Here is a 27736-nt window from a genome sequence, read left to right as displayed (position 1 = left end):
TTTGCAATTGTCTTTTCTTTAACTTTCTCCCATCTTTACTATAGTTAAGAAACTATCCTCTTTTTTTGGTAAATCAAATCATACATGTTTATTGTAGAAAATAAATATTTGTTTTAGGAAATACAAGGAAGGAATGAAAAAGACAAAAATGATCCATAGCCTCACAGCTCAGGGTAATGAGCATGCGCATTCAGGCTGATCACTTTCTAGTCACATGTTTTCCTTTTTCTCCTCTTCCTGAAGGCAGCAAGTTGTAGGTGCAAGTGATCATAAAATGGTGGAAATCAGTTAAAAAAAAAAAGAATTTCTAACAATTTCAATGAAGCAAAAATGTCATTATTTAACATAAATGAAAACCAGTTATGTGGTAAATAAATGTCCAGGTAAATCAAGCAATTTTAGTACAATGAAATAATAGCTCTATTTGGAGCTGGAGAGATGGCTTAGTGGTTAAGAACACTTGTTGTTCTTACAGAGGACCCAGGTTCAGTTCCTGGCATTCTATGGTAGCTCCAGTTCCAGTGGATCCAGCACCCTCTTCTGACCTCCCTGGGGGTCTGGCATGCATGTGATACACGTACATGTATGCAGGCAAAACACACTCATAAAGTCAAATAAATCTATAAAAATTTAAATAACAGCTCTATCAGCTATTTGTTTCTCTTCATATTCTATATGAATATGGGGCTAATGAATATGCTAATAAAATGAGAAACAGCAGAAACCAGACATTCTGCAGCTTTGTTGTTAATTTTTATAATTTTAGTCTTTCTAATCCCTGTTAAAGGAAAACGAAAGAGAGAAGCTGTGCCCTTGACCTCGGTCTCCACCCACTTAGCAAATTTGTATTGTCTGTCCAGTATTTTAAGGGAGCGTGTACTCTGCACCCAGTGGGTGTTCAGTAAATATTCCACCCCTCCCACTGAGGATATGTAAAAGAAGTGGAATGGCCACATAATCCCAACAGTCAGGAGGTTGAGGCAGGAGGATCATCTCAAGTTTGAAGCTATTCTTCTCTACTGCATAGTAAGTTCCAGGGCAGCCAGGAAACAATAACAACAACAACAACAAAAAGCACAACAACAAAAATGAATGTGTCATTTAGTGCTGATTTTCTGTTTATACATTCTCATTTGTATGAAGTCCATGTATCCGTGCAATATCCCATCCTTTCTCAACGGTCGGTTCCGCATAGGTGCCGAGCTTCCCTCGATAGCTTCATACTGTGTCATCCTTTTCAGCTTCCAGGTGGTGTGGCTACACCACCTTCCCCAGATGCTTGCCATACATAATGAGCAGTGCCCACATGGTCTGGCCAGTCATGTCTACAGATAAAGTCTCCTGGATAGATGTGGCAAGAACATACTAGAATACTATGTATTCCAGGCAGACTTGGGAGGCTGAAGCAGGAGGATCTTAAATTTAAGGCCAGCCTGGGATGCAGAAGCATTCCAGAAACTGTCCCTAAAACCCAAAGAAAACAAAACAAATCTAAAACCTACCTATCTCTGTTTAATTTATTCCTCTGAAATGGAGAAAAATCTAAGAAGTGTAATGAGAATATTGCCTTTTTAATCATGAACTCAGCATAAAAGATAGATAGAACCCAACTGCAGCCCTTTGGATCAAGATCACATTAGAATAGGCAGATTCTGCAGCTCCCTTTCCACTGAGTTGAGAAGGTCAGAAATGGACTTAGTTTGGATAGCTTAAAAATTAATTCCCAGAAGATCGTATAGATCTGGGTAGAGCCTTAACATGAATACTGTGCCGTCATCGGCTTGCTAGGGCTGTCTACAGTGGATCCACAGTACCATGGTTAGGTTATTCCTGCCAGACCCCAAACCACAAATATTGAGAAAGATCTTTAAACCTATGAGGCATGTGGACGAGGATTTCCTTCCTCCCCGCTCCTCCTCTTCTCTCTCCTCTCTTTTCTCTTCTCTCTCAGTAGAACTCAGGGCCTCATGAATGCTTGGCAAGCTCTACCATTGAGCTGTATTTCCAGCCTTCTCGGAAAGGATTTCCACAAAACTCTTCACTCTACTATTGCACGTCATCCACCCCTGTGTTGCCATTGGTTAGATATGTGAAAGCCTTTGGAGTCACTCGTCTGTCAACTTGTTTCTGTTGAGATCTCTGAAAGAAATGATTTCCCTTTATTACGCAAGGGTGGAACGACCTACCGTTCTGTTTAAAAGGATTTCCAGGGGCTGAGGAGATGGCTCTGTGGGAAAAGCGCTGGCCTGGAGACCTGAGTTCTGGTCCAGAACACTTATGGTGAACTCCAGGTTCAATGAGTGACCCTGCCTCAAAAACTAAGGTGGAGGAGTGACTGAGAAAGACCCCTGATGCAAACTGCTGGCCTCTACACACATGTACTCACTCTTTAGGCACACCCATATTTGCATGTACCCATCAACACACACACACACACACACACACACACACACACACACACACACACACACAGAGAGAGAGAGAGAGAGAGAGAGAGAGAGAGAGAGAGAGGGAGAGAGAGAGAGAGAGAGTTTGTTTCTACCTTATGGAAGGAAAGCCATGCCCATTCATTTTCATTAATTTGTATCTGCTTTGCTCAACGCATATCGTGGACTATGACAGATTTTTTTTTCTCACTTGATGGCGATCATGGCATCACTGTGACGAGCGAAAGGAGAAGAGAGCGGGTTACATCCCGTTCACTGACTTGCATAGGCAGGGATAGTATTCCTAGGAAGAGGAAGGTTGGGCCAGACCCTTCAATGAAGACCATAGTCATCAAATTGAGATAGAAAGGACCTTAAAGGCAATTTACCCAGACCCGCTGCCTCACAAATGGGAAAGCTAATTATCACTGTTAACAGATAATTAAATAAAATGTGATCACATGAGCTTAACCTCAGTGCCTCTTCGGCTACTGCCTCTTTTTAAGGCAGAATGCTAAGTCCTTCTGCGAGTTCTTTGTGCATAATAAGGAAAGAGAGCGCCTATAGGCCAGCAGCGATTAAGCTCATTAGAGGGGCCATTACTTGTCAGCAGCGCTTATTATGCCTCTGAAGAAAAGCAGTCCATCATCCGAGTTTAGAATTTTGAAAACAATGACTTCTAAATATAAGAAGCACCAGGTATTATTTATCATAGCTTTTGCAGATAGCCTTTAGGTGACTTTCAAATGACCAACCTTCGATTTAGTAGTTCAGATCATTAAATGATTCTCATATGTGAGTATGAAGTATTGTATATAGTTATATGTCAGGCACTTTCTTATTAACCACAGACTCACCAAAGTTTAAAGATATACCGTATTTTAAAATATTTTAGAAACTATGAGTTTATCTTATATAAATCCAGAAAAGCCTCTGTATTTTTGTCGATAGCGTGAATTGCAGTGGGTTTTTTTTTTTCCGAGACAAGATTTTGCTGTGTAGTTCTGACTGGCATCAACCCCACAGTCTCCCTGCTGCTGGTATTCCAAGGGCATGCCGTTACATTCAGATGAAATAATATCTGTCATGAAATAACTTATTCCATGTCCTTCCAGACATGTCTCCCAGTAGTCTAAAATTGAACTTTTTTTTTATTTCACTGAAAAGAGAAGGAGATCTGATTTTATGTCTAACACATGGAGATTTCCAGCAAGATAAAATATTTTTATAATGTCAACATTATGCTGCAAAATTAAGGGCTTCATTTAGTGTTTGTGTTTAACCTTCAGTTTAGCAATGTAAATCTCTGCAGGAAGGACTATGGTCGACAGGGCCCCAATGATGGCTTTGCTGTCTAAGGCCTTTGAAGTGTCAAGGGGATGAGGCACTTAGCCTCAGTTGGCCCACGGAATCATCGAAGTACAACTCGGCATCTTCTTGCTTTGGAAACTCTAAGAAAGGAACATCCAGTTTCCAAAAGAGCAGCATTCTTTAAACGTGTGAAGTCTGACTTATCTGTGCAGAAATTCTACATGCAAAATAGAGAATCATTTTTTTTTCAAAAAAGAAGAAAGTTTATAGTTTGCTTCTTAATATTACACACTTACTAAAAGTTGTATTTTTTTAAGGACCAGTCAACCTAGAGAACAGGAAGCAGGACTGAAGATAATAAGCCCACAGACAGCACACACACACAAAGGTACCGAGGTAATGAGCGTGATTGACCTGCACACTCTAAAGAAGGACAAGTGTGTCAGACAGCGAGGGGACAAAGTCTAGCTCCCCCAAACCAGGACCGTGTTATCAGTGCCATGGTCAGGGGCACAGGAGAAAATTAAGGCATGTCATTGTGTACACAGCATAGAGCCTAGGAGGAAAAGAGACATTTGTAGATAATGAATGAATATGAATGAGAGAATTAATGAACAGAAGCATAATAAACCAGTGAGTATGGATGTGAAGCTACATCGGGAATTTGCAAAGGCACAAGGAAAAATGTTTCCCGTTTTCTACTGTAGCTGTTCAAAACAGCTACTTTCTCAAATTCGTTCCCTTGTAAAACACTGCCCTCCTGAGGGTCACTGTCAGTCCCTGCCAAGCAGATCTGAAAACAGGTTGATTCTGAATTTAAAGAGATAAAACCCAGGGGCCTGCTACATCTTCCCGTATTGTTCCAGGGTGCCAGGGTGGAGAGCATCAGAAGCACACAAGAGATGAGTTCTGAGAAAACCACTTCTCCAGCTCTTCTCGTTTGCTTTGTATTGAGAGTCCTTGTCTGTCGAGAATCTGAAGATAATTATTCTTTCTCAGTGCTGATTAAGGCTCATCATCTGCCTGCCTGGAATTCAGGCTTGAAGTATCTGCAGGATTTCTTTTCTTTTCTTTTTTTTTTTTTTTGTTCCCTGATAAGATTTCTAATGCTTGCACAGTGGGCCACCTAATTCTCTCCCTTCCGCGCAGAGACGAATTATACCACAACAAACATAGGGGAGTTTGCAAAATTCATCTTTCCTGTGGTAGTTATAATTTCAAAAATTAACACATATTCAGTTAACATCACATTATATGGGAGAGGAAGGAAATGTTTTCCTGTGATTTATTGTAGCTACCCTATCTAAAGGTTGAAGGGGATGTGGGATTGACCGGTATGTTCCGGCTCTGAGAGCCATTACTTAAAATTTAAGCACACCACCCTCCCCCAAAAAGTTATGAACTAACATATTTGTTAATTTAGTATTCTGAAAGCTATGATTTTCTTAAAAAAAAAAAAAGAAATTTTTTGTTTGGAACCCCTTTCTGTCCTAGTGTTTGTATGCATAGTTTGGAAATCTGAGCTGTGGCTGGGTCATTTTGAATGAACACACGTGGTCGTGCCATGGGCCACCGCCTAACTTATCTTTCCCCTCCTCTTAGCTTTCACTAGACTTCCTCTGTTTTCTGTTGTGTTTCCATCTTTTTACTTTTTAAAGGATTTCTCTGGTTGCATTTAGTTAAAAACCCTTAGGTTCTCATTTATATTATCTACCTTATGATAAAATGAAGTAATTGTGAAATTGCTAAACAGGCTTAGAGATCCAAGATTCTCTTCCTTTGGGACAATATCTTTTTTTTTTTTTTTTTTGGTTTTTCGAGACAGGGTTTCTCTGTGTAGCTTTGCGCCTTTCCTGGGACTCACTTGGTAGTCCAGGCTGGCCTCGAACTCACAGAGATCCGCCTGGCTCTGCCTCCCGAGTGCTGGGATTAAAGGCGTGCGCCACCACCGCCCGGCGGGACAATATCTTACTAAAAGGTCCATGGGCACAGGAGGAAGCCTTAAACGATTGTGACTGTGAGTCTCACTTTGCGATTCTGTTCCCCCGTGTTCATAGCATTCAGTCTGTGTAATACACCTGTTGAAGTGAAACTGTTTTCATTGGTAAGGTCATTTGCATTCACTACCTTTCATTTATGTAGAAACAAGAGAAGTGTCTATGAGCCAGCTCCCTTGTACACTTACAGACATAACCAACCCTGAATAATATTCCCTCCTATTTCAACATCTGACTTCATGTCACTCTTGTAGAGAAAACGTTGGGAGTCTACCCGTTCCGGGGTTGTTTCCCAGCACTTGAAAGCCTTGCACAGACGTAATGGCGCATGGGTGTTGAGTGTTTCTGCTCTGCACTAATAACGATGGGTTATTAATAATAATAATAATGGGTGGTCTGTAGCAACCGCTGCAATTTTCAGAGACCCTGACTTCCTCCCGGCACACAGATATATGCTGGAATCTATAGCTGAAGAACTAAACATCCATTTCCTATGACTGAAATCCAAACCTTGCAGTCATTCAAAATATACTTTCCAATAACTTCCCGGGTAAATTGCACAGAATTTTAAAGCTACTCTTTAGAATGTCTTTTAAAAAAATTGAATGATATGTTCTTCATTTAAATGATGTTAAGCATATTTTGCAGTTTGAAAAAATATAAATGATGCATTAATGTCTAGTTTATAATTAAAATATAGATTTGCTGTAATGCAATTAAAATTTTACTTCATACTGCTAGACACTGTAACTCAAATTGGATTACTTATAAGCTTGAAAATATTTATAAGGGATTATGTTTTAAAGTAGGGTGTGTACAGTTTGAAGGTAAAAATTATAATGTCTGTCCATCTCAGTTTCAAACTTTCAAACAAAGATATCCATATTTAGCTAACTTTCAAAGCATTTCCTGGAGAGATTGTTTTGCATGATAGTGAAATCAGTATGTGATTTCTTCTGTTTTAAAAAAAAAAATCTCCATTTTCCCTCCACACAGTGAACATGGCCACAAGCAGGCTCATAGGGGCTGTGGCTGGCACCATACTGGCCCTGGGGGTGATTTTTGGAGGCACAGGGTGGGGAATAGAGTAAGCATCCTCGTGAGTTTCCGGGTGTTTTTCTTTGGTGCTTGGTGTCTGAGGTGATGCTCGAACCCTGTCCCTTCTGTGTTTTGTCTTATTGGGTGTTTCCTGTTGGTGATGTCATCTGTGCTGTGATTTGGCTGTATTTGTGTCTTGTGATTTTCTCGTGCACTGTAGAACCTTCTCCTGTCTGGAACAATGTGGGGCATAAAACAATGTTGGGGTGCTTAGTCACAATTCAGGCAAGAGCCCAAAACTTCCTTTGCCTCCTCACTTGTAAAGAATTTTTAAAGTACAGATCTTAGTTTTTCTTCCTATTAATTGGCAAAATGATTTTATGTGAGAGTTTTCGTAGAAGTATTATAATGAATTTACTTTTACCACTCAAATTAATCTAGATATGCAGTTAGAAATACCAACAACTATCACACTTTATAGGTAGTGAGAATGATAGCCACTGATGATTTCCTATTTATTGGGAATGATATAGAAGGCTTCAACTCAGATTTTCAAAAGAAGACATTAAGGACACTGTTTGCTTTCTTTGTTTCTTTGTTTCCTTCCTTCCTTCCTTCCTTCCTTTCTCTTTCTTTCTTTCTTTCTTTCTTTCTTTCTTTCTTTCTTTCTTTCTTTCTTTCTTTCTTTCTTTCTTTCTTTCTTTCTTTCTTCCCCTTCTTTTCTCTTACCTTTTTTTGTTACAACATTGGTTCACAGTTCAACTTTGAGGTTTTCATAAACATTGGAGCAAGGAACATGAGAAGTGAAAATAGATTAAGTTCGAACCTGCCCAACCGTAGGGAACAGCTGCCGTTCATCTGGTTGGTTTGTCTTTAAACTACCGGTGTCTACCCGAGTGTGTTCTGTGTCGCTTACCCATTCGACTCTCCTGACGCTTGAGTTTAGCTCCCTCTGCGCTTGATCCACACCTTCCAGATGGCCGAGGTTGCTAGGTACGGACTAGCTTCTCAGGAAGCCTGTTCCTTTCCATTACCCAGAGAGTATTTACAGACACACGACAGGAGTCACCCTTCACACACTGTGCACACACACTGGGTTTCCTGTTTACTGGGATTCTGTTAACACTTTATGGTGGCCCCAAAATGAATTATCAGGGTCTCGAGGAGACACCAGCTATCCTTGACTTAGCTCAAAGAACATGTATGTTCGCTGTCAGCACAGCCCCCAGTTTCGCTAGTTGGGGGACACATCTGCTGTCCTTCTGTACTCCACAGTAGCGGTAGGAGTGGAGCAGGTGTGTAGGTTACACGTGAAGCTGTTCTGCTGTAGTTGGAAAGCCTGGCCAGCCTTAGCTCTTAAACAACAAAACAAAACAAAACTTTTTTTTGAGACAGAGTCCCGTCTCAGTCTGTTGCTCATGCTCATCTGGAACTTAACTGTATAGCCCAAGGCTAACCTTGACCTTGCAGCAGTCCTTCAGCCTCAGATTCCTAAGTGCAGGAATTACAGGTGTGAGCACTCACACCCAGCTTAGCTTTATGCCCTTAACTCACTGTCCCGTCAATGTGGTCAGTGAAGCTAGTTAGATGAGGAAAGAGGTGGGAAACCCTGGAAAAGGGCTTGTATTTTTTTTTCCACCTGTGAGAAAACGAAGCATGTAACAGTGCTAAAATGTTTGATGACAAGAACTTGGTCCCACAAGAGGTACCTTGGGACCGTTGGCCAAGTGTTCCCATCCCAGCGCCAAATTCCAGACACACGTGTATGTGAAATTCTCCTGAGAAGAAAGGCAGTTTTCCAAAGACCATCTCAAATGTGTTTTCTATGTGACTTAGTGGCCATAGGTTCAGTGCCCTCAGATATGGCCAACGCGATAAATTCTGGTCATCCTTCAAGTCTTAGCGAATGACAGGATCCAAAAAAAAAAAAAAAAAAAAATCTTTGTTGTAAACAGTCCTGTTCGCAGCATTTGTCCCCATCCATCCTTTCCGGTGTGGCTGATTTGTTACTCTTTATGCTTGTGACAGGTAAGTGTGTAAGTGTACATTTTTCCCCCCTAAAAAGAAGTTCTGCTGTTCTTGTTTCATGAACGTTTTCTCTAGTGTCTTACTGACGTTCTCCTTCAACTTCCATTTGTTTGTAATTGATGATGGGTTTTTGACCGTACAGCACAACATAGTTTTAATACTTCATGGCTTAACTGACAGTGCAGTGTTCCCTCAATCAACAAGGTTTCCGGGGTCAGATTTAACTTCTACCTTTCTACTCCTTAGTTGAGAATCGCACACCAGGAATCACTTCTCACGGATTCTCTATTGAATCTGACTCCAGCCTCTATTTTCTGAGCCCACAAAATGCAAACTGCCTGAAGCGTAGGTGCATAACATGGTCCTAGGAATACTTTAAAAAAAAAATTCTCTTCAGATTTCACCGTGGGGAAGGGGCGGGGCAGTGTGTGGAGTAGCAGGAAGTTTCGTCAGAGCAGTTGGTGGCGTCCACAGACTTTCTGGGAAGGGCCAGGGGTAAATAGTTTTGTCTTCCAAGCTACAAGGGTGTCTGTCCATCACAACCATTCAACATTGCCGTCCAAAGCAGCCATAGTCGGTATATAGGTAAAAAAGCACGGCTTTGCTACAACAAAAATGTCTTGGCCCAAACAGATCCTCAGTACAGATTTGGTCTGTGGGCTCCGGCCTGTTGACCTTTGATTCATAACGCAAGTTTTGAAGTCAGAACGGTCCCCATTTCCTGCCTCACACGTTCCTTTGTGAGGATTCAGTGAGATATGTCAAATGTTCGGTAATGAGTGGAGTTGGTGCTCACTCTGCAGTCTCTAGAAGGCATTTATCATTCTCATTGCAGTTATTTTTATCTTCGATGTGTCTCCAAAGGCCACTGAGATTCATGGTCTATGGACCTTCCGTGGTTTAAGAGCATGTCAAAACCCAGGAATCAGAGAGGACCCCCGTCCTGGACCTACTTACACCTCTAGTACTATGTGGTTTCTGGGCAGAACCATCACCTATACATCTGTGGGGATGTCACCAATGGTGTCCACTTATATGAGAGAAGAAACTCTTCTGTCTGGGAATGAATGTCTGTAATACACTTAAAGGTTTTAGGAAAACCAGCAAAACTGGCTAGTTTGTGACTTATGGGCAGGTATATGTAGCTAGCACTTGAAGGTATTTGGTTATTAGGGGGCACTGCTATGCATATGCATAGTAGATCCTGGAGGATGTGAAATTTCATTCTTAGTTTAAACGTTTAAGCTACTTATAACTTTGTTTTGATCTTTAAAGGCTGAATGAAGGGGGAGAATGGAGCTACTGTAATTTCTGTCGACTTATCAGTGGCAGTCTCTTTACTTCATATTGTCATTCCTTGATGTCTTCTCTGATTTTTAAATATACTGCCGAGTTTCAGATTCCCCAGTGAGAAATGGAAATTTAAAAGATATTCTCTAACGGAATGTAAAGAATTCTTTTTTCTTCTTCCTATTTCCTATAAACTACTCATAGAAATTTTAGGTCTCCTATACCTGCAAGCCCATTTTTGGGGGTTTAACACTGAAGAACCAGGAAGAAATATCCGGGAACGAAGTTGCAAGGCCAGGTGTCTTTATCGGTCGATCTCTTCTGATTAAAATTCTCACTGTTTCCCAGTACAGAACAAAAAGGCATCGAGAATGTGCTGAGTTGGTCAGAGAAGCACGGTCATGGGGTCATTTATCTCCTGTGTTTGGCAGTCAGGTGGAGCCAGTGCTAATGGAGCCTGGTTCCTTATTTGCACAAACCTGTTTGATTTATGATATGAGTGGAGGGGAGGAAGAGAACACATATGCACGGAAGGCCGGTGGGGTTGATTTGCTTCACGTTTTTAGGAAGCTGATCTTAACAGAGCTTAATATCCAAAGAAAAGGTACCAAATAAAGAGTAAATTCAAAGACAACTGATCCAACCAGTCACCGGTGGAGGCATCTGACATGGGATTAAAGCTAAGACAAGAAAGTAATGAAAACATTCAGTGGGGGGGGATCTTGCACAGCAGGGTTTCCCTTCCTGAAGCTGCTCTTTCTGTTGTGGTAATGAAAGTAGTTGGCTCACATGACTTTCTTCCCATGATCCTTTGTCACAGGTCCTAGTGCCACCAATCTCATAATAGGCTCCATCGCTGGTGCCATCCTGGTAGCAGCGATTGTCCTTGGGGGCACAGGCTGGGGATTTAAGTAAGCAACGCCGCATGTCTTTTCTCTCTGTGGCTCGGGCACCTCTCTCTTCTGCTTACATAACCTGGTTTTGAGTTCCTGCTACGAGACTTTGGTGTTAACAGTACAACCACACACACACACACACACACACACACACACACACACACACACACACACAAATATGCTTTTACTCAGAAGTGGGTTAGAAATGAAGGACGTGGAGCTTCAAATGTCGTCTTCAGGCAGGCAGGGAATCACGGGCAATGGAAGGGATTCACTTGAACTTGAAGAAAGAGCAAGTCAGTAGAAGACATTCCAGCTCATGGTAGCAGGCCTCCTGAGTGCTTTCGTGTGCACTTAAGTGACCAAGGAGATATGTTAAGAAATAAATATACATAAATTCCTACTTGTTTCTGCTAAACACTAGTTTATTGTCCATTGGGGTCTTCTACAATCTCAGGCATCACATAACCAATGTTTTTTTTTTTTTTACATGTAACTTTGTAATTTGAAAACTTTCATTATTTACTTACAGACATTTAATATTATTTCTCTAGCCAACTAAATTGGAAAGCAATGGCTTTGTAACATTTACATAGCTGAGTGGCCTGCTGTGCTTTCAAATGACTTTTAATTTGGATTGCATATTGATAGCCAAGATTGCTAAATTAGACCATATTGGAAAATAACAGATAAACCCTATTGTATTTAACCTTTTAAAACCGATTTATGATTTATCTAGTTTGGATATTTTGTACCTCAGATTCATTAGAGAATCACTTTCATACATTTTGGGCTATGGTGACTTGATTTTTTTTTTTTTTTTATAGGTAAGCCGTCCTCTGCCAGATAGTTTCTTTCATAAATTAACTTTCGTCCAGATCTTTTGGAAAGAATTTAAGCAGGAGAGGAAGCCCTGCTGTCAAACCAAAGCCCCCTCATTTTGCTTCTACCCAGCTACTCAAGGGAGGAAGCTTTGCTTAGAACGAACATGTAGTGACCTTCATTAAACCAGTTAAAATCTTATTATTAGAAGCTGATTATGAAAGAAAAGATACCAAGGTGTGAGCTAAATAAATCAACTCTTTCTGCTAATTTGTTACCCTGTTGAGATTTAATGAGTAGGCCCATACCATTTGAGAGGCTTCTACTTGCAAATACATGTCGAATGGTGCCTGTTTTCTGCACGGATGTCTATAAAGTGTCTATAAAGTTCACTAATTTAGTGAAATAGTAATTCTGACATCAGCCTGCTTGCAGAAACACACAAACCGAATAGGTAGCTGATCTTTGGAATTCCTCATTTGAAGGAGATATTGTCCATCCTGGATCACATAAGGAGAATCTCAGAAGCGGTATGTTTCTGTTTGGATTTTCCTCATTGCAGAGGAAAACTTTTCTTAGTGCCCCACTACTGTGAAAAAGTCACCATGTATTATAGAAATTGTGTATTCTATTTATAATACTTTCTTTTAAAAAAAAAAATCACATGTGCCTCCAGAAAAAGAAATTTGGCCCATTCCGTGGCCTGGACCTCCTTACCATTAAGAAACATTCATTTCAAAGGCCCAAGAAACCATCTCCTGTGCGTCATTGCCACGCAAAGCCACACAACGCCACGCAACGCCAGATGTACCGTTTCTTTGTTCGCCATGAGAGCACATTGTTCTGTAGCAGGACCTCAAAACAGCAGCCTGGCTAGTTCTCAGCTTGAACTGCATGTTCTGGGGGAGAAGCTTTCATTACTGTGTCAATTGGTGGGTTAGGCTCTGTGCAGATGATTCCCGTCTAAGAGAGATGTCCAGTCATGAGAAGAGCAGGGCACAAGGTGAGGAGGGGTCAACACAGAGTCAACCAAGCAAGGTTCAAACCTGGCTCCGCTGACTTTGGGTAGGGGCTGTAGAGACGCTTCTGGATGAGCTCAGTTATAAAGCTCCTTCTTATTTCTTGCTGCTGGAATGTTCACTTTCTGGTAAAGTGTAGAAAGGCACAATACTGCACAATACCATGCTGTAAATACTTTCATGCCTTGAGGATAGCAGGCCAAGAATGTTTCTCAAATGTTTAACTTCTCCTTTGTTCAACTTCGGAGCTGGAATTTGGAGATGCTGTTGTACTCCAAGCTGCTAGTTGCCATGCTGTTTGCTTTAGGTCTTCGTAGGGACTGGTGGTTTGTATCAAGCTGTGAACTGTTACTCCTACTTCACAATGGAAAGCTGTCTGTGCTCAGTAATAATGCTCAAGTTTCCCCACCACTTGGACAGTTTTGAAGACGATTAGAGATGATTTGGAAGTACTGAGTTGGAAGCTTTTCAGAGTGTCACTGAGCTCAGTGTAAATAAAAACAGTTTCCTTTGGTAGTGGAAATTGGAAATAGTTGTCAAGAAGATTGTTCTAGATAGCGCTGTTGGAAATCCTTCCTGAAACTGGGGCATTATTCCCAGAAGAGGAAAGAGCAAAGTCGCCTGAAGCCTTTGAGGGTGGGGTAAACTGTGCAATGAAAAGAACAGGTGCAATTGATTGATTGGGAGAGAGCACACTTTCCTAGGGTCACATCCCTTTAGACGTGATTTGCTGAGTAATTTAGAGGTGGAAGAGTGGCACCATCTTCCTTTACCTGAACAGGCAGACAAAGACAAGCAAGAAACACAACTATGCTGGCACCTGCCCTTGTCCTACTGATTCTTCCCTTACAGCACGCTTCTGCACTAGGTGTTGAAAGATAGGCCTTCAGGAGGACATGGACATGTGTACCTTATGTACATAAAGCTATGCACATTGATCAGAATTATTGTGATCTGAAATCAACACAAATTTAGGTTGCTTCTTTTCAGTCAGATAGTCAAGTCTGAAACATTTGGTTAATGTGCACAGGACTTCCACATGCAAAGTTGTAGAATTCCTAAAAAGAGAGAGAAAAAAAGTACCCTTTGTTGGGATGCTTGTTACTGCATCCATGTATTCATATATATTGAGTGATATAAAATGGGCATGTAGTAATGTTGGGTAAATCCATACTCCATGTTCTAGAGGTCTTGAGGGTACTAAGGCATGACTAAGTGAGTAAGTTTCCATGTGTTGAGAATCTTGTGGTTGATTCTGAGGCATTTTGTGGAAAATGAATATAGGCCACGGCACACCAACATGCCCTCCTTCTTCCTGCAGCTGCATTTATTTTTCTTGGCTCCAGTTGTGAGCTGTGGTGGTGGGGATCACTAACCTTTGTCATGGTTGACTCATGGGCCCCTGATACCTAATTCATGCCAAATAATAGTGATACTCAATTAAACTACTGGAGTTACTGGTTTTTACTGGACATTGGAACAAATGAAATAGACGATAGATTATCTTAGGAGCGTCTTCCCCAAAGTTTAGGGAAAATGGAATGTAAACTTTGCATATGCATTAAAAAATTAACAAGGCTGCATTTACTTTGAAGAAAATTATTTATGCAACACCCCTGTCTTAGTTAGGGTTATTGCTGTGATGAAACACCATGACCAAAAAACAACTTGGGGAGGAAAGGGATTATTTGTCTTACACTTCTGTATTACAGTCCATCATTGAAGGAAGCCAGAGTAGGAACTCAAACAGGGCAGGAGCCTGGAGGCAGGAGCTAATACAGAGGCCACGGAGGGGAGCTGCTTACTGGATTGCTCCTCATGGCTTGCTCAGCCTGCTTTCTTATAGAACCCAGGACCACCAGCCAGGGGAGGCCTCACCTACAATGGGGTGGGACCTGGGCCCTCCCCCGTCAAGCATTAAGATTGCCTACAGGCTTGCCTACAGCCCGATCTTATGGAGGCATTTTTCTCAACTGAGGCTCACTCCTCTCTGATGACTGTAGTTTGTGTCAAGTTGACCTAAAACTAGCCAGTACAACTCCCTAAATTTGAATACAAGAATTTAGATGTGAGCTCATGCACACAACATTTGTCAATATTACAAGTGATAGCAATGGGGAAAAAAAGAAGTTCTTGGTGGGACAAGGAGAGGACCTGAAGGTGACAGTCAAGTAGTTCGCTGGGATTGATTCTAGGATGAGTGTGGGCCCTTCCACCGTATTCCGATGTCTTCAGCATTGGAATCTTCTCACTTGCTCCACTATCCCACCTGGTCTCCATAGGTTCCAATGGCAAGGTGGGTTTCCACCATTACCGGCAGAGATTGTATTAAGTTCTTAGGGCAGTTCCTGACAAGATGCTCCTTTTTTAAAGCCTGCAATAGTCACAGGTGGTTCTCTGTCTGGGAAAGCACTTGCGTTAGCACCCTCTCTGAGCTCTAAGCCAGTTTTTGTTAGCCTGGGCTCCATTCTGTTCTATTTCTTCTCCAAAGAAAAGATTGTCACAGTTGGTCCTTTAAAATGACAGGTGAAGGGCTATAGCCAGAAAAGTAACTGAATCTTGGTGGGAAAGGGAAGTATTTTAATTCTCTTAAAGTTAGGAAGTGGAATACATTTTAACCAGAGTCTCTGTGAGCATGGTAACTAAATTGTTGCTTTTCCTTCTAAATTCCGTGTCCTATTCCAGTGCAGAATACAGTGCCACAGTCCCTTGTTGTCCAAGGCACTTTATTCCTCATACATCACCATGATGTCAGGCCAACCAGGAACATGCGTGTGTTTCCTTGACTCAAACCCCTAAGGACATGAGCTCAATCTGAGGGGGCCTAGAGGTTAGGTGTGTGTGTGTGTGTTGGGGAGGGGGTTGGTCTTTGGAGATGGGCATGGGGACTAAGGTCAAGAACGTGACAATAGCTGGATAGAGATGGCTCAGCAGTGAAGAGCACTTGGCGCTCTTGCGAAGGACTGGGTTTGGCTCCAACGTGGTAGCTTGAAACTGTGTAAAGCTCCAGTTCCAGCAGATCTGGTGCTCTCTTCCTGAATCCCCGGGCATTGGGCATGAATGAATGCACTTACATACTTACAGGCAAAACATCTCTACACATAATTCTTTTAAAGGTGATAGCAGTAGGTAACTGTACGTCCTCGTCAGAAGACACATGGTAGCTGCCTAGAGATTTTTAATGTGTGGGTGTGTATGTATATAATTACACGCATTATAGGCAAAAGCTTAGGTTTCCCGTAAGTACAAAAAATTCACACACACACAAAAAAATGCTATCATTGTAATACAAAGGGATTGTATTGATATTTTTACAATGGTCCAGAAGTACCTTTCTGGTTATGATAACAAAGTTGCCTTTGAAACCCAGTGAGTAGAGGACATTCAGACAAAATGGTTTGGGAAGGGAGCCAGCAAGGACCTGGCCACTATAGTTTTCACTTTCACGTTAGAACTGAACAAAAAGAGCCTTAGGTTCATATAGAAAATTCAGGACAGGCGGCGCTCAACATACGGCGGCCCACCGTGGATGCTCTTACCTATGAGGGAACCTCACAGTGGGCTTGCTGGGTTAGGCTTCTCTGCTCTCTGGTTTCCCTCTCCCCGGTACCACAGCTTGCTTTCTCCACTGCTGGAGTAGAAGGGAAATGTCCTCCAGTCTGCTCTCGGTACTGTTCAGTGAAAATATAGGGTCCTATAGGGAACCACTTCTCTGTCTGACCAAAGAACCCAGTACCCTTTAGAATGTTGTTCTATGGGAAGAGCACAAAGCTTCACAAACTTACGTGCAAGAGGAACATACACGTTTGGACACTAGAGTTTCCTGGGTGCCAGGCTGAAGGAGAATTTCAGATCTCTCTTTAAAAACATGCCACCTGGTTGTTGTGACCTTGAATATTCCCTGCCTTTGAATGAAAGAACTTAGAGATGGGTCCTGTGGTCATGTCCTGTTCGGTGCTAGTTGGGTTGTTCTGCTCTTGGTGTTTACATTAGTTGAGCTAGTTTGATATTTCTCCTGAGTTCCAGTGATGCGCAGCTGGCTTGGGTAAGGTCCCTGGTCCTCTAGGGTAATTTCTCAAGGTTAGGCATTGGTGTTTCTCTCCCCCAAGTCTTTAGTAGGAAACACCTCTCTTAAATATCTTCTCAGAGAGCATGGGCCTTGATGGCAGATGCAGGTCTTGAGCCCCACAGCAAGTTCATTTGGTGACAGACACATTATGGAGATGTTGCACGCATTGTTACCTATGCTTCCTGTGCAGTCAGCAAGGCCTGCACTCAAGATCGTTGACTTCACAGAGGACTGGGTGGTAAGAAGAGTCAGTAACTCTAATGCAAAGAGTCTTTCCTGCAGTGAATTAAGTCGTTAAGCCAAAGTACCACATGCCTAAGCTTTCACGAAAAGTGTTTCAGTGGCAGTTGAGGAAGAAAGAAAAGGGAGTTTTTTTTTGTCAAAGATGGCAAGCCTTGATATTTCAGAAGAGAAGCATCCAAGTGGGCCTTCTGGGAAAGATAAGAACTTTGCAGGACACTTTTCTACATACTTTAAGCTTTGGTAGTGTTTCTGTTTTGAAGGACATGTGCCTGAGGAGGAGTCTGTTGTAATATTTGGGTGCTTAGGGCCCGTGAAGGCATCCGGTTGGCCCTGAGTAAGTGGGCAGGGGAATGAGGGAGCGGAGGGCTCCTCAGCCTCTGGTGTTGCATGATGCCTTGGTGGTTGCAGGTTGCAGCGCTGTGCCCACCAGTATGCAGACTAATGCATGAGCCCCCTGCTTGATGCCCCACATGAAGCCAGACCGTGGGGAGGTTAGAGCCGACTCACGTTGTTGCCCTGTGGTGTCTTGCTGGTTTTCCTCTCTCTCTCTCTCTCCAAGCACAGGAGCCACTTTTTAGGAGACTGGACACTGTGAGCAAGGCATTTGAACTTGCTTCTCTCACCAGAGCTAAACTGCTGCGTTGGCTGGGCTAACCCGGGCATGTGTCCATTCTCCTGAGTGTACCACCTCCCTGTGCGCTCTGTCTGCCTCCTTTCCACCATGAAAAGTACTTGTTCCATAGTGGGCTACGACCTCACACACCCAAGGCAGAAAGAACCAGGCACAGCAAGGTTGGGTTTTTGTTTGTTTGTTTTTGTTTTTTGCCACCTTGGTGAGAGCCTGGTGAACTCTGGAGGCTTGGAGGAAACAACTGTGAGTTTTTCATAATTCTCTTGGGAGGAAACACGGAAGAGGCAGGCTATCCCACAGAACGTCTCCTCTAATGAACTAGCAATGGCGCTTGCTTCTAAAATTAGGCCAATTTGTGATTGAAAGTGAACAATTTGAAGTTTCTCTGGAACTTCCCCAAAGAGTGTCATCTTGTGGGGAAGTGTGACGACATTCCAAAACGTTAGCTCTTCTGTGTTTGGGGTCACTTAGAAGACTGCCTCTGTGTGAGCTCGTGACTCCACTCTGGAACTAGCATCATTGTCATTGTGGGTGTTCATCTGTCACCGTCATCTGATTAATACTGTGGCTTTTCTCTCCCTCTCCCTGCATCTTCTTTTTAATGTCCTCTGGAAGAAACGTCAAGAAGAGGAGGTTCGATCCCACTCAGCAGGGCCCCATCTGAATCAGCTGCACTGGAGGGATGCCACCTTGCACTGTTGGGTTCTGGGTATGACATGTTTTCAGCCATGCTGCCGGAACTCCTAAGTCTGGAAACAAGACCATTGGGTGGTAATGACTGCACAGCTCAAATGTGGGAATGGGGAATGGGGTCCAAGACTACTGTCTCTTTTGGACATAACTTCAAGTAAACCCTCCTATCACCTGTCAATAAAGGGGAGGGGTTAAAGACCATGTCATTAAAAAAAAACAACACTTCAAAATCCTTTATTTTTTTCTTTTTAACTGAAGGAGAAAGGAACAGCAGAAAAGTGCAATAAAAGAACACGTAGCAAATGGTTTCCCCCTTAGCCTGCTGACACTTAATATCTTCTAAGTGATTTGGCATGATTTTTTTTCCCTTTACTATCAAAGACAAACTCCAGTGGCATGAAGATCCAATTTTGGAAAGGGTAAAAACTGCATGGCATATATAATAACAAGCTAGCAAGCCGATCTTCAGCAAAACCTACCGTGGAAGTCCTAAGGGGAAGATGAGAGATGAACACGCAGATGCTGCTTGGGCCTGGATAGTGCACCCCCCCCCCCACTCCATCCCCTGGGCTCTCTCTCCCTCGACTCCATGTCCCCACCCACTCCAGCCCAGCCCAGGGCAGCACTCAGCCGGACTGTACTCTTGTTGATGCTCTTTCCCTGTCATGTTCTCTCCTGGACCAAGCATCCTTTGGAAATGGGAGCTGGAACAATGCTATTGTATAGTCCTTTTATAAATGTAAATATGGAAATAAGAGATTTTGACATGCCATTTCCACTTGTCTGTATTGAAATGTTTTTCTTTGCAAAGATTCTCTCTACACAAGTTTTTTGCTTGTTCCACATCCTTTTTTCCCTTTCTTTTCTCTCATTTTCTTTCCTTCTTTTTCTCTGTCCTCTCTTATAACATGTCCAGTGTTTGCTGGGCTTGCTTAACAAGACAGATGTAGCCCCCAGATGAAGGGAGTTTGGGCACAGAACAAAGCTAGTCTGCTTGAAACCAAAAAGAAAAAAAAAAGCGGAGGACATAAAACAACCCATATCAAGAACACAAATTATGTAAATGTGAGTATATATGTACTGACGAGTCTAAACTTTATGATGTCATCCTAAGCACATGTATATAATGTAAGAAAACAGAGGCCCTTCTCAAATTAATCACAAAAGTGCCAAGCTCATGATTTTAGTTTGTGGTCTAGCCAGTTCTCTTTCCCTGTCTTAAATGTGAAAGGAGGAGAAACTTAAAGCCTTAAATAAAAATTAATAATTTGTACATGTTGAAAGCTTGGAGAAAAGTTAAGCTCTCCATTCTGTTCCTATGTATTTTTTTTTTCGGTCAAATTTCCTTTCTGCTTCATCTTTCTGCCTCAGAACCTGCATGACAGAATGCCAGTGTGGTGGGGCAGAGTAGCAGGTAGCCTTCTGGTCATTTCGGCCTGTCATTGGGCATGGTGATTTCGGGAGCTCACTTGGCCCTCAATGTTTTTTTCTGACCCATGGACTCTGGTGGACTGTGATGGGATTCCACTACAGAGGAACCCACACTCTTCATTTTCCTCCGTTAGCTGGGGAGAGAGAGCCTTGGCATTCCCAAACCCTCCGAGTTTCCCTCATCTTTACCCATTTCTTTTTTAACATATTGCCAGGATAGCTTCCACTGAAGTGTTAGGGGGAACCAATTCCTGAAGAAATTCCCTCCCGGCTTTGTTTTAGATGTTCAGACTTGTGCATGATAGCTTCAGGGAACCGCCCTCTAGAACTCAGACCCCAAGAGCCCCGAATGCCCCACCGTCCCTCTTTCAGGAAGACGATGTCCAATTGAACTATGCATTTCTTCCCAGCACTGAGTTCCTTTCTACATTTAGCTCTAAACCCCTTTCCAGCAAGACTCATGCAGTAAGTTTTACAAAATTTTTTTCAAGTAGAAGGGAGGATTTCCTGTAAATGGATGGCTTAGAACTGGAGTCACCCCCCCCCCGCCCCCTTCCTCCAAAGATACCTTTAGTTATTGAAGTTTCACACTCACAGGGCAGACATCGCGATTGCTATATACTACCCCACACCATAACCTAACATCGTAATCCTCGGATGGCTTTCTGAGAAACAGGTGCTATGCAGGTATGCAGTCTTTGGCTTGAACTTGCTCTTTGCTTCTATAGCAACAACAGGGCTACCTATAAGGTGTCTTGGCCTTATCCCTGGTTTTGTAAGACGCAGATTGTGCCCCTTTACTGAATGGCAGTGGCTCAGCTTGGAGGGCGGTTGGAGGAAGCTCGGGTGACTTGGTATCTCTCCCTGTTGTTGCATTGCTTAGGGGTCCACTTCACTATGAGATACCAAGCAGCTGCCAACCACACCGTACTCATTTCGCTGCTAGTTCCAAGACACCGTGGTGACTTTATTTGACACAAAACCACGCCCGTTACAAAACAGATCTCCATTGTTAACTTTTGAGCATTTCACAAACAACATTGTAAATGTGCGATGTTATGTTTTAAATCAGACCACAGTGGTCCCCAAATATTATGTACATATGACAAATGTCAGTATAACTTTTTGTTACACTGACAGTTTCATAGGTATCCAAACCTATGCTCCAGTGTTAAAATATTCATGTGTATATGTAAAATGCACAAGCTTTAAGCTGTGTGTGTATGGACATGAAGGGTAGTGCAATCATACTGTATACAATGGGTTAGAATCATTTTCAGTGGTGTTAGGTTATGTAGTTTCAAACTCTTTGCTACATTCTTCTCTTGCACACGCCAATCATTGGCTTATTTTGTGGTGTGAATACTCCTTCTTATTAATTTGAATTCAAAGCACAAGCCTACCATTGTTTAACGCTACCCAGCAAGAGTGTTAAGTGATGACCACGTTCCCATTTCACTGGCTAGACTTTTGCTGCGATAGTAAATGACACCTGGATGAGGAGGTGTGCGCCAACTTCATTGCTCACCTGGGGTAGTGCATGAGCCCACTGAATTAGAGCTACTCCCCCCAGCTAAGTGAGCCGTACACGTAGGTGCATGTTTGAGCCACGAACTACGTAGAGCTGTGGAGTTTTGCCGAGTGATGTTGCTCTTTTGTTTTTTACTATGCAAAGATGGGAAATGCACAAACTTTTCAAAGATATGTCTGAAGAACTTTACAACGATACTTGAATTCTTTTTTTTAATCATCCCATCCCATTTTAAGATCACTGATGCTTCCATTGTTAATTTTATTTTTCCCCCCTTCAACTTTAATGGTTTGTAATCTTTAAATGCACAACCTGAACATTTGTTTGATAAATAATTCCAATCCTGTTGGCTGCCTGTGAACAGAGATTCCGTCATCCTTATATGCCTCTTTTAGTTGAGTGTGCATTAAAACTTTTATTACTGTAGGATGTTGTAGCTTTGTGCTTTGATTGGTTTTCCTTAACTCTTGTTTCTGTGTTTTCTTGCACCATCGGTTAAGTGGCTATGCGCCTGGTATCCTCTGGGATCTAGTGGTCTCAATCAAAGGCTCACTGAAAATCAAAGCCGTCAATGGAGCAAAATAAAATCTCTGGTTAATGGTAAACATGTTCTGGATCAGGACTCATTTTTTTCGGAGTCATTGGGAGTCCTTTGTCTCATACGGATCAGAAAGCAAAAAGAACGCAGTGAGAATCACACCACTGTTGATTTTCTTTTGTGTTTTTTTAGTGTCTGTCACATGAGTTTAAAGAGTTGATGGCTAGCAGTAACATCCACACTTTGACTTGGTACCAAATTAACAATGAAGGTGTATGTGCACATGTGTATGTGCACAAACACAGTGCATTTGCACACACAGACACAGACACAGACACACCAGGAGGGGGAAGGAGAGAGAGGAGGAAGTGGGGAGAGGAGGTGAAAGGAGGATGAAGAAGGAGGAGGCAGCAGCAACATCATCTGGTTATGTACATTACATCATCAAAAACATTTGAAGTAAGGCACCTTGACAGCTCATATAATATTAGCCACCGATTTACATCCTTCCTGGTGAACATCTTCGATATCTCCCCCCACACCCAGCTGGTGCGCCCCATTGATCTGTGTGATGGATCACAGACACACGTAGATGCTGACTACACTCCTTTACTCGTGAAAGCCTTGCAGCCTTCTTCGCTTCCTACAAGATACTCTGCAGGCTCAATAATGAGCCTGTATGCTGCTGATCTCATGACCTCACCCGTTTGTTTTTTGAGTCTGACCTGACTCTCGTCTTCCCTTAGTCATCTTAAAGTTCCCCTATGCTACCTCAATAATCATCTCAAGATGCTGGGTCCATTATCTGTTGCTCTTTTGTTTCTGTGTAATCTCATGCAATAAAGGAAATGCAGAAATCCTTAAAGAGCACAAATAACATGCTTAAGAAAGTAAGCCTGGTGTCATTTATAGTTGACTTGAAAGGACTGGTCTGAAGTTTTGATATGCTATCCTTTAGGTTACACTGTTTTTGAGGCTGACATTGAAATGAGTCGTTCATTCTCCCTTGATAACTGCCACCACCACCAAAAAGTGACCCGGAAATGGGACTCAGAAAACTCCCTAAATAAGAGCTCAATTAAGTAGATGATCTGTTTGCTTAAGATAAAAATTCCTGAATAACTTAAAATTGAAGGTAGATGTCTTACAGATGAACATGAAAGGGTTGGAGACTTCTTATTACCTATCCATTCACCCAGAAGTCTGTGCTTCATGCTGTGAGTTTGGCAGGTGAAGGAACACAGGAAAATTCTTGCTTTACAGTTGCTCAGTTAGTCACCAAGAGAAAACACTGGAAGTAGAAGTCTCTGAGCCCGAAGTAATAAGTCAATTATTTGAGAGTGTAAATAAGAGCGAAAAGGAAGGGAGTGGTGGTCGGGTAAGAGATATGTGCTGGGGGCTTCCTGACAGAAGTGAGTTTTGATGTATTTTGAAAGATATTTAGACCTCATCACTGATAAAATGAAAATCATACTCAAGTCACAGAAGCAGTTCACACAAAGACCTCTAAAAGGAGCTGGCCCTTTGAGGTAAGTAGACCCCAGTGTCTGATGCATCCAGCTTGAGTTTCCTTTCTTTCCTTCATTCACCTTCCTTCTCACCTTCGAGAAACACTGGTCAGACACGTCTAGTACTGTTCCAGACCCTAAGTTCACAGTGATGAAATCTCAATTTTGTGAGCAACACACACTCTTTAAAAATTAATTAATTCATTCCCAGTAGACAACAGATTACTAGAGAGGAGGAAGGCTTTTTCCTGCTCTTGAGATTAGGATGGTTTCAAAGAGAAGGTGGTATTTGAGCAAAAGGCTGTGCCTGCACCACTGGACCTAATGCCAAAGACCCAGATCTGATTGTCTAATCCAAATTTCTGGGTGTCCTGTTTGTGTCAAGGTTAAGATATCCGTTACAACTTTATAGTTTTGGATATTTTCCCACTAAGGTGTTCATTATGAATCTGTCTTCTCTGCTTGGGATGACCAGTAATGACAAAGAGGACTTCTTCACTTGAACTGTGAACCTTGTAGTATTTTTTCTGACCATAGAGATTCTGGGTAAGCTCAATCAGGAGTGAGAGGATGGAGAAGAATCATAGATGGATAAAGTATCATTTAGTGAGTTTTCACATTAATGAAGGGTCAACATCATTTTCTAAAGGCAGCCGTACTTCCCAGCCAACCAAAATTAGGGTTTGCCTCCCTGTTATGCCTTGAAGGGAAGATTGCTCTTCCTCAACCTTTTCAGAAATGCTTCATCAGGTCTGGCTCCTTGCCTGTAACAAGTCATACAGAGATGGAAGATACAGAGAGGAAGTACCATGGTCCCTTGTTACATGGACTAGCTGTCCTCCTGGCATCTGGGGACATTCCTTTGCCAGCTGATTGCATGTGCACATATGTGCCCTGGTGTGGCTGTAAAGACTTGTCATGACACCAGAGTCCACTCATAGAGGAATATCTGAAGTGTGATCACTGAAAGCCCAATTGGCATGCTAATGCAGTCCTTCAAACATGACAACACAAAACAAAAATCTCTGCATCTTGAGTGATCATCACAAGTGCATCAAGAGTCCTTCAGGGTTCTCTGGTGCCTTAAATAGCTTCTGGCCTTTAGGGGGTAAATGAGCCTGGAGCCCGGCTGCCTTTTCAGTTTCTGGTCTTTGGATGGTGACAGAAAAAAGTGACATGGATTATAGATTTCAGCAGCGAGGCCTCTGTTTCCCCAAGGAACACAGTCTGATAAGATCACTATTACACAGAAGCAGTGAATGATGTGGCCATCTCACATAACAGCTTTACGTGCTTGCTCTATGTAGGTGAAGTGGTTATGATGCAGGGATCACAAAGCATAAGTTCTGCAGGGGAGTTGGTTATCAAACTGACCAGAAGGAGAGCCAAAAGGGATGAGGGTGGTTGAGCTGAGCTGGAGAGCACGCACCTTGTCCTGAAGGAAGCAGCTTCTGCTCAGATCCAGCCGATTGTCACCCAATGGAAAATGGGCCTGCCATTGTCTATTCCACTTATTTTTCTCACAGAGCCACGGCCCAGATTTTTGCATAGCCCATTCCTCTAGTATCAAAGTTCATTCATGTTATAAAATAGTCTATGTGGGTCAAGACAGTACAAATGGAAACAGTCTTCACATAGCCTGCTGGTCCTTAGAAAGCAAGTAAGCTTAAACTAACAGGACACATTAAAATAACATGTGCATGTGTGGCCTCTTGTAGTTAGTTGTCCTATGAGTATGCAAATGTGGCCTTGCTTCCAGTCTGGGTGACGGACTGCCGAGTGAAGAGCCCTGAGTCACCTCTACTATTGGAGAGTGCTGTGGTTGGTTACAATGGTCTGTTATGCAGAGTCCTCCAGTACCTGGCTGGATCCACTTTTATAAGGCCTCTCTTTCTATTGTTGGCTTTCAAGGCCTGTTGGATATAGGGATGAATCTACGGATCTGGGTTAACCCCAGGGTCCTCGTGTTGTTTTCTACATCAGTGAGATAAGGATTATTAACCTAATAGATGCAAAATCTCAAGACACAGCAGGAAAGGACAACTGCTAATAGTTCAAAGCAATTTATTTCCTTATTAATTCCAAAAGCCTACGTGTAGAGACTTTTAGACTTGGAAAACAAAATCTTGAGAAAGTTAGTTTATAATCATACCGTAATCTCTTTAATGTTTCCAACTCGTCTTTGATTTTCTTGTCACCCTCTCTCCCCATCCTATTCTACAAAGATGGACAAAGATTTTCTCAGAGGGGTTGACTTTCCTTCCGTGTGTGTGTGTGTGTGTGTGTGTGTGTGTGTGTGTGTGTGTGTATGCCTGTGTATGTATATGCCTGTGTGTTTGTATGCCTGTGTGTGTGCCTGTGTGTATGTGTGTGTATGTATATGTGTGTGTATGTGTGTGTGTATGCCTGTGTGTGTATATGCCTGTGTGTATGTATGCCAGTGTATGTGTATGTGTGTGTGTGCATGTGTGTGTGTATGTATGTATATACCTGTGTGTGTGTGTGTGTGTGCGTGCTCACTCCTATGTGCATGTCCCACATGCCAGTGGCTCCAGAAAAGGATAGATGAGTATTTTGGGGGCAAGACAGCCTTCCTGTACTCCACCCATAAAGCACATCATCAAGGTGTCACACACCCAGAGTGTCACTTCATCGAACATCATGACGTCACTTCTGATCCTTCCAGAAGTTCTTAGTATACACAGAGAATGTAGGGGCTTAAGTTAGCAGCAGGGCTAGGATGAAGGCCCAGGCATTTCATGCCTCAGAGTCTGTACTCAGATTCCTCTGTGTAGCAGATAAAACTCTACAGATTTCAAGCACATTTCTTGAAACGACTCTTCTAGCAAGTGCCAGGGCTAGAATCATGACGTGGGGCTCTCCATTCTGAGTCCATTCCTGGGCTCAGGAGACTATGGACCGTAGCACATATGACACAAAGAAGTGGACAAGCAGGGCTGCAGGAGCCCTCTGAGACAAAAGACCCCAGCTGGAATCACTTGCGGCGTACCCGGGTGCAGCTGGTACCATTGCCAACCACTAAGACGAGGAGAGAGTACCCAGGTGGAGGGGATCTGTTTTTGAAATACTTCACTCTCCAAATAGGAATTCCAACCTTTTCTGAAAACTGAAGCCAGCAGATGTGCAGCCAGGGTGGCTAGCAAGGCTTTCTCAAGGAAAGGTTGCAGGCATATTCCTAGAGCACTCATTTGAAAAGGAAGGATGTTTTCAGAAAGGAGACAAGAAGAAATGGCACTTTTCGATTGTGTGTGATGAATTAAACAGTTTCCTGTTGCAAAGCTTATGAAGGAAAACTTGTAAGAATACCAATTATCACTAGGAACATCATTGAATTAACACAGTATGCAAATATCTGCCCAGTAAAAGAACTCCAGCTGGACATGGTGAGTCAGAATTAGGCTCAGATTCACCCCTGCAGGGTGTTATAGTTTGGTAGAAAAGTTAAGTGTAGAAAGAATTTCATACATAATGAAAATATTCTACTCAGTGAGGAAAGTACAGATAAATAACCGTGGGCAGTCAACAGAGAAGGATACAGTTTCCTGCTAGAGGAAACCTGGGGAGCCCATTAGTACACTCCCACGAGGAGAGCACATTTCAACTGGATCTGAATGATCGGTGAAACTCTGGACAGGTAGGAGTGGTGATACACTGTTACAGAGTTCAGTATCTCCATATGGATATTCAAGGCTTGTATACATTCAGCTGAAGTAACCATGACCAAGGTACCGGGGACTTAAACACAATAGAAGTTTCCCTTTCTTGTTCAGTAGTCTAGAGGTGGAATGATGCTCCACTGATCTTCCATTTTCTTGCTGTGCAGTCATGAACATCAGTTCCCTTCTCCATGAACTAGCTAGAGGTCCCAGTTCCTTCCACAAATGACCTTCCAGGATGCAGGAGAGAAGGAAAGAGATGTGGAAGGCAGGCCTCTAGCATAGCAACCTGACAGTTATATATGTTACTTTTTTTAACCCTCACATTGCATGTAGTTGCCAAGAAAGCCTGTAAGTGCTAATACTATAAATGAGTAGTAAGGAGCACAGAGAGAGAGGCAGCAATTTGCCTTGGCTCATTTTTGAAGGCTGTAACAAAATACACAAGAACTATAGTGAAGAGGCATTTATTTTCCACATGGATTGGGAGGCTGGGAAGTCAAAGATCAGGTGAGCACATCTGCTCATGCTGCTTCAACTCACAGCAGAAAGTGGAAGGGAAAGAGACATGTGGGACAAAGGTAAGGT

General features: G+C 42.5%; 1 protein-coding gene across 1 annotated transcript in view; it reads left to right on the top strand.

The window, feature by feature from the left end:
* Adam23 (ADAM metallopeptidase domain 23) overlaps positions 1 to 21970 on the top strand; it is a 155493-nt gene extending 133523 nt beyond the window's left edge. The window contains exon 25 of the mRNA XM_059278128.1: positions 18386 to 21970. Within this exon, the coding sequence (XP_059134111.1) occupies positions 18386 to 18621 (236 nt within the window). The 3' untranslated portion in view covers positions 18622 to 21970. The remainder of the gene's footprint in view (positions 1 to 18385) is intronic.
* Positions 21971 to 27736: the final 5766 nt, after the last annotated feature.

Source organism: Peromyscus eremicus, chromosome 13 (genome assembly GCF_949786415.1).
Source record: "Peromyscus eremicus chromosome 13, PerEre_H2_v1, whole genome shotgun sequence".
NCBI lineage: Eukaryota > Metazoa > Chordata > Mammalia > Rodentia > Cricetidae > Peromyscus > Peromyscus eremicus.
Note: the sequence above shows the minus strand (reverse complement) of the source record. Positions and strands in the feature narration are given on the sequence as shown.